The 13,785-nt window shown below is 38.7% G+C and overlaps 1 protein-coding gene across 1 annotated transcript in view; it reads left to right on the top strand.

Moving 5' to 3' along the window:
* Positions 1-13,785, top strand: part of OXCT1 (3-oxoacid CoA-transferase 1) — a 137,533-nt gene that overhangs the window by 28,461 nt on the left and 95,287 nt on the right. The window contains exons 6-7 of the mRNA XM_078445145.2: positions 208-314; positions 3,490-3,550. Coding sequence (XP_078301271.2) covers positions 208-314; positions 3,490-3,550 — 168 coding nt within the window. The remainder of the gene's footprint in view (positions 1-207; positions 315-3,489; positions 3,551-13,785) is intronic.

Raw genomic sequence — 13,785 nt, 5'->3', positions numbered from 1 at the left:
TGTTCCCAGTTCCCCTTCCACCACTTTGATCAAATCCTAATTGCCTACCACTCCTCACCCTTGAGTCCTCAAGTTCAGATTGTCCTCCCTCTGAGAAACCTTCCCTGACTAGGCTCGTATCCTTATTATCTGCTTCTATCAGAGCACATACCACAGCCAAACAAGACTTCTGCAAATATCTGACAGTGCCCTCTTTGTCTCCTGCAGGTGAGGGAGTTTAATGGCCAGCATTTTATTTTGGAGGAAGCAATTACGGGAGATTTTGCTTTGGTGAAAGCCTGGAAGGCAGACCAAGCAGGAAATGTGATTTTCAGGTAGTATGATGGTTTTATGTAAAACAATGCAATTAATGCAAAGTTGCATTTCAGTAACTTTACATTTCCTAAATTACGTTTACAGAATAGATATCTTGGTGTGTTTGGTGTTTAAAAATTCATTTAAAAAGTGGCTTACAATCAAACCAACCCACAGGTCAGTGTGTGTGTGTGTGTGTGTGTGTGTGTGTGTGTGTGTGTGTATATATATGTATGTATGTGCGTGCGCACGCTCAAGGCAACTGCTCTTGTTGAGATGTGGTGTGCTTCTGGGAATCTGTTCTGATTGGCTGGTGCCCACATTGAATGGCATTTGAATCTATATACCCTTGTATATAGTTACATACAAACAATTTTTCCATGTGTGTTTAGTTGCCAGGAAAGGTACAGTGTTGAGACATGCTTAGCAAATGTGACAAAAACACACAATTGTATTTAATTTTGATATTGTTATTGATATGCATTGTCTTAAAGGGCCTATGTGATTTTGATATTCTGGAAAGATACTGCTACTAACCATTTAGATCAGTTCTTTTCCAGTCCTGTTGGTGTCTACTAGGAAATACGTATGTAGGTTCTAATGAAAAGTTGATTAATCTTGATAATCCTGAACTTTCATTCTTGTTATCTGGGTAGCCACAGATATTAAGCCACAGGCCTAATAGATTTCAAGATCTTTTGATTACCCTAAGCATACTAAATACCAAGTATTTAGTATCTTGGCTTTATACGTTATATGGTTGTATTTTGAAAATTGTACCACCTTTGAATATACATAAGCAAATTTTCCAAAATGTGTGGTCTTGAAGACTTCACTTGTTAGGTTACAGAAATAGTTTATTTTATATAATATGGTCATTTACTGTTTTAGGGGTTTTTTATCTTTACCAAATGCAGCATTGGTGTGATCACAATTAAATTCTCAGTGACCATTCTCATGTCATTTTTGTTGATTTCTGAAGACCTTATATGATATACTATATTTGATTTTTTTTATAACTTGTTTTATTTTTTATTTTTTAAAATTTACATCCAAATTAGTTAGCGTATAGTGCAACAATGATTTCAGGAGTAGATTCCTTAGTGCCCCTTATTCATTTAGCCCACCCTCCCCCCCCCCCAACACCCCTCCAGTAATGCTGTTTGTTCTCCATATTTATGAGTCTCTTATGTTTTGTCCCCCTCCCTGTTTTTATATTATTTTTGTTTCCCTTCCCTTTATGTTCATCTGTTTTGTCTCTTCAAGTCCTCATATGAGTGAAGTCATATGACATTTGTCTTTCTCTGACTAATTTCTCTTAGCATCATACCCTCCAGTTCCATCCACATAGTTGCAAATGGCAAGATTTCATTCTTTTTGATTGTCGAGTAATACTCCATTGTATATATATACCACATCTTCTTTATCCATTCATCCATCAATGGCCATTTGGGCTCTTTCCATACTTTGGCTATTGTGGATAGTGCTGCTATAAACATGGGGATGCATGTGTCCCTTCAAAACAGCACACCTGTGTCCCGTGCATAAATGCCTAGTAGTGCAATTGCTGGGTTGTAGGGTAGTTCTATTTTTAGTTTTTTGAGGAACTTCCATACTGTTTTCCATAGTGGCTGCACCAGCTTGTATTCCCATATATTTGATTTCTTGAATTCAACCAGTTTTTGATTACAGCTAATTTTGGAAGTTACACATTTTGCATCCTATCTTATTTGACACCTTGGTAAAATGTTTGCAAAGTTTAGTTGCTTTTTTAAAAAGATTAATGAAATTGGGGCATCTAGGGGGCTCAGTTGGTTAAGTGTCCGACTCTTGATTTCGCCTCAGGTCATGATCTCAGAGTTTGTGAGTTCTGGCCCTATGCGCTGTCAGTGCAGAGCCTAGTTGGGATTCTCCCTCTCTCATCCCCTCTCTCTTGTGCTTTCTCTCTCTCTTTCTCTCAAAACAAATAAACTTTAAAAAAATTAAAGAAGATATTAATGAAATTGTATAGAAGCAAATGGAAATGAATGATTTAAAATATTTCCATGTGTTTGTCCTGTGATTCACTGCCTGGCTCTACTATCTTAAAGACTGCACAAGGGCTGTTCTGAGCATTTATTTATGCCTGTGGCTCTTGAGATATGATATGAGATGAGACCGCCTATCAGTAATGGTCACGTGACTTAGATTCTTAGGATACTGGCTTCCAGGATGACCCTCTTGTTTAGTGGGACAACTGGTAAGAGGTCTGTCTAGGCCATTGGTAGAACAGCCCTGCATGCCTTTGCCTCCGGCCACACTGCTCTTGGAGCTTTCAGTGCTGTTTGGACGTCTAGTGGAATCCAACACAGAAACTTGTGGAAGTACCCAAGGACCTCTCTCTCTGGGACATGCCTGAGTTTATATTTATCCTTGAATCCCAGTGAGATAAACATTGGTGGCCTAAAAGAGCTAGTAAAAGAGAGCTGTAACTCATTTCCCTTTATGAAATGAGTTTTTCTACCAACTTACCTTCTCAGAAACAAAAAATACATTAAATTTTTTATGGATAGTGGTGGTGCATTAAGTTAAGAACTTGGGAATGCAAAACCGTCAGCAAAATTGGCACTTTCTTGAAGTTTTTACACCTCAGGGTCTGATGTGGGTGTTGTACTTCAAATAATTTCATTAGAAATTGGTTCCCCGGAATGATCTTTATAGATGATTCACACATTACCAGTGAATGTTTCATTTAAATTCAGCAGTAAGTTTCTCTTTAATAGAGAATATAATTACTATACCTTCTCATATAAAGCACTTGCTACTTTTCTTAATATTTTAACAAGACCAAGTTTAGTGAAATCCATAACTATAGAAACAAAGTGGCATCTCAGTTAAAAGATTCAGGCAAATAGTTTGAAATAGAGTAGTTTTATTAATATCTATTTTATCTTTCTGTGTATAATCATATGTTGAACATGAAAAATAGTCCCTCTTCTCCTCAACTCCATAAAAGTTACATAACTGAATGAAGTGGCCATTAAATTGTTTTTATTTATAAAATAGTTTTAATACTTACGGAAAATCTGATACATTCTTTTAAAAAAATTCACAGAGTTTTATTTTATAGAAATTATTTTAATGTATAATGAAAGCTGAGAGAGGCTCTTCTTATTTTTGGTCTTCTTTCCTCACTTTCCCCCACTCCTAATATAGGAAAAGTGCAAGGAATTTCAACTTGCCGATGTGCAAAGCGGCAGAAACCACAGTGGTGGAGGTAAGAGAAGAGGTTTTTTCTGCTTTCCAGAGGTTACTTTTTAAACGTGATGTTATGTATTAGCTCAGAAAATGTACAGCAGTTCATTTGTTTTCTAGAGGATAAACAGTGACAAGTTTTAAATTTTGGATATCGAAGAATTCTATTTCAATGTATAGTAGTTGAAATTTTACTGTAACATCAACTTTCTGGTTAGCTAGGGTCTCACTAGAATGCTCTCTTTGAGATCAAGCTATGAGACTGACCAGCTTATAAAAGTCCTTTGGTACTTGAGTGAAATAGACCATGTTGGGTAAAATTGCAAGATGAATTTTTATATACAGAATCCCAAAAATATAGTAAGTTGTGTCAGAAGTTCATTATCTTAGATACTGTGAATTCTTTTTTTTTTTTTATTTTTTATTTTATTTTTTATTTATTTTTGGGACAGAGAGAGACAGAGCATGAATGGGGGAGGGGCAGAGAGAGAGGGAGACACAGAATCGGAAACAGGCTCCAGGCTCCGAGCCATCAGCCCAGATCCTGACGCGGGGCTCGAACTCACGGACCGCGAGATCGTGACCTGGCTGAAGTCGGACGCTTAACCGACTGCGCCACCCAGGCGCCCCGATACTGTGAATTCTTTACGGAAGAAAGAGGGGGTAGTACAAATAATTGTTTTGTCGTGGCTCTGTTTGGAACAGTTGAATTAAGGAACTGACTGACTCTTCTTTGGACATCTCAAGGTGTGGGAGACCGTTGCTAGCGTTAACACTCTGTGACAGAAATAGGTACTTACACCCATTTTGTTGGGTATAATGACCCATTTTATTTACATGTATTTGAACCTGAGAGGAGACTTTGTAATGATTCTTAACTTGAGGCTTTGAGAATTGCCTTGGAACCAAATTTTCACAAAAGTTTGAGGTAGTTTTTCCTTGGGAGAGCTTTATAGGAACCCATCGTGGGATCTGGAAATGAGAATATATGTTCTGGGTTTTTCTCATGATGGTAGTGTTGTATGTGGCATCTTTTGACTTCTGCATACATTTGGCCAAGATGATACTTCATGGAATCAGTACGGTGGTATTTTTTAAAAAAATCAAATGTTAGAATTCAGTTCATCTCTTGGAAAGTGAAGTGTATTATTTTTATTTTTAAAGTTCTGGAGGATGTGGTACCTTCAACCCAGGCCTGGTGGTTTCTTTGCAATGACTTCAGTATATATTCTGCATTTAAAATGGACAATGTGGTTGACTCTGTGTAATCTGGTTTTTTATTTATGGAATCATCTTAATGATCTGTCTGTGACACAGTTACATAATATTACTGAATAAAAGCCTATATTATAACATAGCTTAAAATAATTGGTAGTTTAGCCCTCTATTCATTTTATATATTTCTATAAAACTTCCTGCAACAGTGTTCCTTCTCTGAATACCAGGAGATATTATACATTGTCCTGGGTGAAGTTCTTTTCCTTTTTTTTTTTCTTCCTTTATAATCTGGTTCTTTTCAGCCAGTCTTCTTCTAAGAACAGAAAATGACCCTCTAGTGTCTGAGAATCACTGTAAATATTAGAAAAGAGAGATTTTCTTTGGTTTTGTTCTGTTTTGTTTTTGGCATAAGGAAAAGGGAGATAAAATCCTTTAACTGATCCTGAAAATACGATAAAGGCTAGCCTCCCTTGCCTGGGAACAGACGTCTCTGATCTATCACTGCACACATTTCTGCTAGACTCAGACTCACATTGGGATACTTTTCAATAATGGTGCTGTAGACAGCCACTCCCAATTGACTCTACCTGCAATGACCAACATGGTGGCCACTAGCCCTATGTGGCATTTAAAATTTAAATTAATTAAGATTAAACAAGATAAAAATTCATTTTCTCTTTGATAGCTGCATATAACTAGCAACTACTGTTTTGATCAACACAGATATCTGTGAAAAGTTTTATTGCACAGGGTTATTTATAATGATCAAGATGAAATCTGATTTGTCCTTCTAGTTTAGGAATCTAAACAAAACAGCTTTTATTTATTTATTTTTAATATGAAATTTATTGTCAAATTGGTTTCCAAACAACACCCAGTGCTCATCCCAACAGGTGCCCTCCTCAATACCCATCACCCACCCTCCCCTCCCTCCCACCCCCCATAAACCCTCAGTTTGTTCCCAGTTTTTAGGAGTCTCTTATGTTTTGGCTCCCTCCCTCTCTAACCATTTTTTTCTCCTTCCCCTCCCCCATGGTCTTCTGTTAAGTTTCTCAGGATCCACATAGGAGTGAAAACATATGGAATCTGTCCTTCTCTGTATGACTTATTTCACTTAGCATAACACTCTCCAGTTCCATCCGTGTTGCTACAAAAGGCCGTATTTCGTTCTTTCTCATTAAGCAAAACAGCTTGTAGATAATGGGATTATTATAAGCCTATCTCCTCGGCATGCTCAATAGTAGAAGTCCACATGCTCATAAGTTGAATTGGAAGAACTGTGTTCTCGAAAGAGGAAAATAATTTGGACTTGGGGATGGTGAGTAGATTGGGTATTTTCTGATATGAAAAGTCCATTTTGATTTTGTGATTTTTGTATTGTTCTGAGTCTAGTGAGTACCCTAGCCTCCAGCTCCAACTCCTCAGAGTTCTGTATACTCTGTTCACTTGCGCTGACCTCCAGGATTCTGTAATTCTTCTCTAGTCCTGTCCTACTTTATTTTATGGTGATCATAGTGGGATGGGTGATTACAAGCTGGTCACTGAAGTGCTTTAACAGGAATTTAACAGTGATTTAACAGGAATCCTCAGAGATCATAAATTACCTATATTTTCTCTTGCCTGCTAGTTATTAACAACAATAATAGCTACTGTTAATCAAATATTTATTATGTATTAGTCACTGCTGTACTCTTTACGTTATTATTTTTGTAATCCTCAAGATAGTCCTATAAGGTAGGAACCATTTTTATCCTTATTTTACAGATGAGGACTTTAAAGCACAGACAGGTTAAGTGTGTGACCCGATGTCACACAGCTAGGTGGAGCTAGAACAGAGCAATAGAGATATTGATTCCAGGGTGTCTGCTCTTTTGCATTATTTTATGAAATACTCTCAAACTGTCATAAATGGATGGTTTTTCAAACTTGTGAAAGATGCTGAATCTCTGGAAGTAGACCATTTCAATGTTAACTCTTAGAATCGAGCAGAGTGTTTTGGCTAATTTCTTCCTCTATTCTGTTCTTCCTTGCCAGTTATTCTGATCATGGTCCTTTTTTCCTCCCCTACCATATACCTTGCAGCTGGCTTTAGAAAAGCCTCACCCTGTGGTCAGTAGCTGTATGGGGTCCATTCAGTCTTTCTCTTAGACTCAGTTCATTCTATTTTGTAGCCTCTTGGAACCTTGCAACTTTTCACAGATTTCCCTAAATATGGTGATTGAATGTCTGTTCTGGTACTCGCAGTCAGAAGCTATTTCTTAGAGCTCTCAGCTCGTGTCCTGTCTCTTACGGAGGAGGAAATCGAGGACTCTTCAGCAGCAGCATCTGGGTTAGAGCCTCTCTTCCGAAGCCCCGTGTCGCTCCACATGGCTGCATCTCTGCAGCCTTTATCCCTGTTTCCATCCTGTAACTTGAGTTTTAAGGAGGGCAGAACTATAACTGTCTATAATATTAATGATGGTTCCCTTAGACCACTCAAAATTGTTTTTTGGACTTAGAAGCAGGGTGGTCTTCTTGCTTTTTGTTTGTTTGTTTCTTCTTTCAGTAATTTACAGTAAATATTTTATGTGAAGAAGCAAACCAGTGTGTTTATCTCGAGTTAAAGAGAGTATCAAATTCGCCCTCAATATGAATTCTTTCTACTTTCTCTCTAAAAGGGGAGTAGTCCTCTTTTTCAGAAAAGTTTCCCCTTTCACATGTGTTCTGCACAAGCTTGTGAGTTATATAAAGCCAGTGAGGTGACCAAGTAGGTCATTTTCCCCTTTACTACAATCCATATGAATATTGCATTCATATTTCTTAAAACCTGTAACCACTTGCATACTTCACCACCAAGTTGTGATATAGTGAATGCTGGCTGTGTCCCTCCCCCTCACCCCCGTAAGGAACTGGGTAGCTACTGGGAAAAATAGTGCACGTGGGTGCACATATTGGCACACATGCCAGAAAGATGTTTCTCTTTTGGGCCCAGACAGTGTTATTTCTGGACCTCCTTCTCTTTGAGTGGGTGAAGTCGTTTTCCCTGATAAACTTCACACGTTTAAGTGCAAAACCAGCCAGGGAATGACTCTTGGTGTTACATTCTGCGTGTGTAATAGGAGAAGTGAGGACTGTCGCGTCTTCCTGAGGGAACTCATTTGGCTTTTGGAAGGGTCTCGCTGTCCCCTCAATTCCCTGTGATCCCTCTGCCAGTCTCCCCGGTGCTTAGCCCACCACCCCGCGTTTTTTCTTGGAAGTGACCTGTCTCTGCATTTTTTTTCAAAAGCAGCTTATAATAGAAAACTCAGGGGGAGCGTTTGGAGTGCTTCACTCAGGAGACTGGTAAGCCTTTGTCTCCTGCGAGCAGCCTGGCGTGCCTGCTCTGTCAGAAAAGGTCGTCTGACTCAGCCACCGAAGGCTCTTCAAGCTGCCTGAGACCAAAATAGCCCAGCTGGTTTCGTCAGGGTTGTGCCATGGCTGGTGTTAGGTTTATACAGGGCCTCTTCTATTTTAGCTCATTTCAGCTTTTAGTGAAAATAGTATATTTATTATCATGACTTGAATAAAATTATTTTTATTTTGTTCACATCACGGCGTATTTCTATATTTGCTTATGAAAGAATTGCTTATATTCTATAATACTTGATGCGTACAAATATTGTAGATGTGTAGCCTGTGTGGGTTATGAAGTATAATAATAAATTGAATACCTGTGAGCCCACCCAAGGTAAGAATTAGCGGATTGCTCATATTCCTTTTCGTCTGCCTGCATCCACTGCGGCCATAACCGTTGCTAGGGATATTGTGTTTATCAGTTCCTTGCTTTAAAAAAAAATGTTCTAAGTCATAAGGTATGGACATATTGAAACTTATTTCCCCAAGTGCTATCCTAAGACTTGTGTCAGAAGAGGCAGGCTTTGGGAACTGTGACTTCTGCGTTCTGTCCTAATGGCTGGCACGTGCCATCTCTCCTTAGGAGACTAACTGGAGGAAAAGATTAGAGGCACATCTGCCATCCTGCCCAGCAGACACACTGGTGGGTGAGGAAGGGCAGAGAGCGATTGCAGTATAAAGGATAGTAAAAAATGTTTGTTTTTGATGTTCATTATGAAGGACAATGAACATATATACAGCAGTAAACAGGAGAGTAGAGTGAGGCCTCCCCCCCCCACCCCCGAGCTTGTCCCTCAGAGGCAGTGACTCTCATGCTTGCCTCCTCTACATCCCCGTCTCCCCTTTGCTCCTCCTTTCTTATCTGGGAAGAACCACCAGATTTTATACCTCAACCACATTCTAAAGAGAGTTCAAGAAAGTTCCTAAATCCGAGGGTGCCAGGCACTTTTCTAGGTTCTGGAATCACAGCAGTGAACAGAGCTTACGTTCTGATGCTTCAGACGTGACAGGCAATACCCAAGGGAAACAGGCAGTGTGCTATCTGTTGATAAACGCTAAGGAGAAAAGACAACCAAAAAGCATGAAAAGAAACCTGAAACGCCAGGAGACGAAACTGAAGTTTTAGAGAAGGTGGGCAGTTAAAGGCCACAGTGAGCTGACTCCTGAGTAGAGACTCCCCAGGAAGTCAGGGCACCAGCTCGGCAGCCCTGTGAGGAGGAGCTGTCTAGGCGGTAGGGGGAGCACATTCCTGGTGGGTTTGAAGACCAGGGAAGACCTACTCTCTCTTGTTCAGTGCTGGACGGCAAGCAGCCCAAGGAGCCTTGCGTGAGGGCAGCTTTCTTGAGAGCAACGGCAGTCTCCTTCAGAGGCTATGTGAAATAGGATTTGTATTTTTAGTTCGTTTCATAATAGTCCCCAAGAGATGATTAGGCCTAAATCTGACCTTAAAACTCTGAGATGGGGGCGCCTGGGTGGCTCAGTCGGTTAAGCGTCTGACTTCGGCTCAGGTCATGATCTCGTGGTCCGTGAGTTCGAGCCCCGCGTCGGGCTCTGTGCTGACCGCTCAGAGCCTGGAGCCTGTTTCAGATTCTGTGTCTCCCTGTCTCTGACCCTTCCCTGTTCATGCTCTGTCTCTCCCTGTCTCAAAAATAAATAAACATTAAAAAAAACAAAAAAAAAAAACTCTGAGATAAATGGAGGATGATTTTGCGATTGGAACCTCTTGGCTCTTATGACTCTCTGGCCCTGTTTGCAGAACTTTGCATTGATAACACCCCGTGAATTATCTTAGCAGAAGTGATCAAACTGGTTGTTATTTTACTTTACAATAGAAGGTGGGAACACAGTGGATTTTAATGACATGACTTAATCACTTCAGTGGATTCTGTGAACATTTAATCTCCACCAAGCAGGCCAATTAATGTATCCGTGGTTTAGAGACTTTGGTTATCTTCCTTCCTGCTTTAGAGAACACAGAAATGCCCCAGGGATAAACATAAGTCCTTTCCTCCTAAGTGTCTTTTCTTCTTAATCTTGACATTGCAAATGCCTTATGATATTACAGCTTCTAAAGCAGTGAAACTCATAATTTTTACAAGAAATAGTAAAAAGGAAAAACATGGGTATAAATAGAAAAAATTAAAACTTCTCTCCACATAAGACAAGTACTTCTAATCAGTTAAGAGACCTCATTAGACAGATTCAGTTTCAAGCACACACATCCATACCCAGGCAACTACTGGTCATGCCTGTATGGAATTCATTCACACACACAATTCTCTGATTGACCTATGGAAACGTGGTATTTATGAGAACTTGGCTAGAATGTCAAATTTGATAGTCACTGTGTGATGCATAATATGCTAAGTATTTTTCACTGCCCTTAAGTATTTACCTGGTAAAGCCCTGGTTCAGTTAGTTAACTAGAATGAGGACAGCAAGAAACTGTTCCAGTCCTCCTTACTTCATCTACATGGGCCAGTTGAGTTGAACATTCGACACAAATTCTTTTTTAAAAGGTGAGAGGAGGTAAGAGAGCTGTTTGATACAATACAAAAAGAACAAATACCGTCTTTCCTCCAACCCCCCCATGAACCCTGGTGACTCTTGATCCTAAGGCAGAATGCAGTCACTTGCCCACGTGTTAACTTTTGGGATGGATGTGGTAAGCAATGGATATCATTTACATTGATTTTTGTTGTTAGACCTGTTAATTTATATCTTTTAGTTTACGTTTCTTTTTCTTACAGGTTTTTAGTCACAAGATTTTATTCATGCTTTATATTTCATTTTATAATTATTACTAAATCACTCTGAAAGAGGTATCTGTAAGTTTCTTATGCTACAAATTCAGCCAGATAAACAGTGCTTTGACAGATAATTTCCTCACACCACTAAACTAACTGAAGTGATTGACTTTACTTATTTCAGAGTATTAAAGTATTTAAAGATAATTCATGGCTATTAAAGGCCATTGAATTTTCATGAAATGCTACATTGGTTTGAAAATATTCGAATGCTAATGAAGATGTATTTAATGAAGACAAGTTGTATTAATGAAGACGAGTTGAGTATTTTGGCAAAATAACCTTCTCAGTAGTAGAATTACTATTACATTAATATCTGCTGTTTCTACCAAGGAAACAGTAAATATTAAAAAAGTATGGACTTGATGAATGCCTGGTGTTAACTTCACTTTTTTTTTTTTTTGCACACTCTTATAGATTACTAAATATAATTCTTAGACTAATGACCATTTACATCCAGAAGAATAGCAGAATAGAAACATGGTTTATTGATGATAAAAATATATTAAATCAAGTGCTAATCCTGACATTTTATTTCTTGTTGCTTGGTAACAATGCAGCAGCTATGTGAGAGAGTTCCATTATCTCGGGTACAATGGACTTCACTGCATTGTGGGGTAGCAGTACCAATTACAGCAAGTCATTTGTGTGCCATTATCCTTACAAAATTTAGGTGCTGTTTTTTATTGTCAGTGCAGAGATCCTGAAAGTCATTTAATAACACATTCCCCCCCTTTTTTTTTTTTTGATGGGCTGGTGAATTTTATTCTATTTTTAGGTTTTTGAGTTTGTATCTATTTATAATTTTTGAGGCTTCACAAATTTGCATTTTGTCAATGTGTATCAACTGTATAAACTTAGGCTTTTACATTTATTATAAAGGTATGTACATTATAAGGGAAGCTTCATTAATTCTTGGTGAGCATCTTTTATCCATGACCACCTAAGGAGGGGAGAAAAAACTATCTGGGCAGAATTTTTTGCCTCATGAAAAATCATCAGAGTATATTCCTCATCCTTCTCTAATATAAAAAATTCCTAGTTTAGTACCTGCTTCAGAAAAAGGAAACCTGTGGAACCGCTATGATTCATTTTAAATGAAAGGCTGATTTACGTTGTGTGTAGCCATATATGTTCTATATACTATTAGTTCACAGTAATTATTTAAAAGGATTGCAAAACTATAGCCCATGGCCTGTTTTTGTACCACATGAAGTTAAGAATGTTTTTATATTTTTATTTATTTAATTTATTTTTTTTTTAATTTATTTTTTAAGTAATTTCCACACCCATCGTGGGGCTCAAGCGTACAACCCTGAGATCAAGAGTCACATGCTCTATTGGCTGAGCCAGCCAGGTGCCCCAAGAATGTTTTTATATTTTTAAAGGGCTATTTAAAACAAGAATATGTGACAGAGTCCACAAAGCCTAAAATATTAACTGGACTTCACAGAAAAAGTTTGCAGACCCTTAATTTACAGTATAATTTCTATTTTTGTAGTCCAAATATATTAAATGTCAGTCTGTTATTTCTTAAAAGACCCATGAGCTCAAATAGAACTGAAGCAATAGCAAGTGGTTTGAGAAGAATCAATAAAAAATTAAATCACAAGAATTTGTGTAGTAATGAAATGAATGTGCAATTTGGCAGACCCTTTGGGGAGCAACCATAAAGAAAGGAAGATCAGATACAACAACTTGTGTATCCATCCACAGTTGGTACCATTTCTTTAAAATCCCAGTGCCTTTGTCAGTAAATCTGACTTTAATATTAGCATGAATTGATGGGCTGATTTTATTAGAAGCATCTTGCCTTTTCCTGCCTGTTTCACTTGTTTCGTACTTGAGGACTAGTTTCTTGGGTACACAAATGCACAGCCAGGTGAATGTCGGTACCTCAGGACTTCTGCCACCTGAGCCATGTCTCCCATGCGGGTACAGCTCCTGCTGGCTGGCAGGAGCTGCGGTTTCCAGGAGCTGTGGAAGTGGTCTGGAGTTGCAGTTGTTCTGTGTTCCTGTCATTTGGAGGGGCCCTATAGCTCTCCTCTGGAGCTATACCCTCCGCATCCTGCAGAGAGGGAGGAGGAAGGAGAGGAGCAGGGAGGCTTTGGGCCTGATGAGCCTGATTTTCTCAGCCTTCTGAACTGTGGCTTTTAAACTTCCTGTTTTCAGTCAGAAGCAGATTTATCTGGTTATTCCTTATTTGTTGGTAAGGTAATGGAAATCAGGAAGCCATGTGCTTTCTTGTATAGCACGAGTCCTCTGAAGCAAAAGAAAAGGCTGGAACCAGCCTAATGTATTTTAGTGACAAGAGGCAAAAGTCAATTATTTTAGCTAGATTTTCTTAACTCTTCTTTCTTGTAAGCAGAAGCTAAACTCTGTACTTAAGCACCATTTCTGCAGTAGCATGCGTTTTATATCCCTTTCTGTTTGTATAATGCTTTTTCAAAGCACTTCCACATATATTAACCCATTTGATCCTCTTAATCACCAAGTGACATAGGAGAAGAAGCAGTTTTATTATAATGTTACAAATGAGAAAACTGAGACATGAGTAGGTTCCTGGGAGTAGATCACTAGGAAGTTGAATGGTCTTAATGAAAAGGACACTTGGAAGATTTGGTCCTGACTTTGCATGCTCCATCTGCCTCTGGCAAGACCTAACAGTACTAAGGCTTTATTTTTGAGATGCTCATCAATAAGAAGAATTGTAAAATTGAACATGTAGGTAGGTAGATATGTGGGATTTTACAGAAGGTTGGACTTAAGTGCAAATGAAAGGGTCATGCTTGTAGCTTGGGTACTGTGTGTAGAATGGATTTTACGATGGCATAAAGGGAGACAGGGTGACCAGTAAGGA

The sequence above is a fragment of the Panthera onca genome, chromosome A1 (assembly GCF_046562875.1).
Source record: "Panthera onca isolate mPanOnc1 chromosome A1, mPanOnc1 haplotype 2, whole genome shotgun sequence".
NCBI classification, from domain to species: Eukaryota; Metazoa; Chordata; class Mammalia; order Carnivora; family Felidae; genus Panthera; species Panthera onca.
Note: the sequence above shows the minus strand (reverse complement) of the source record. Positions and strands in the feature narration are given on the sequence as shown.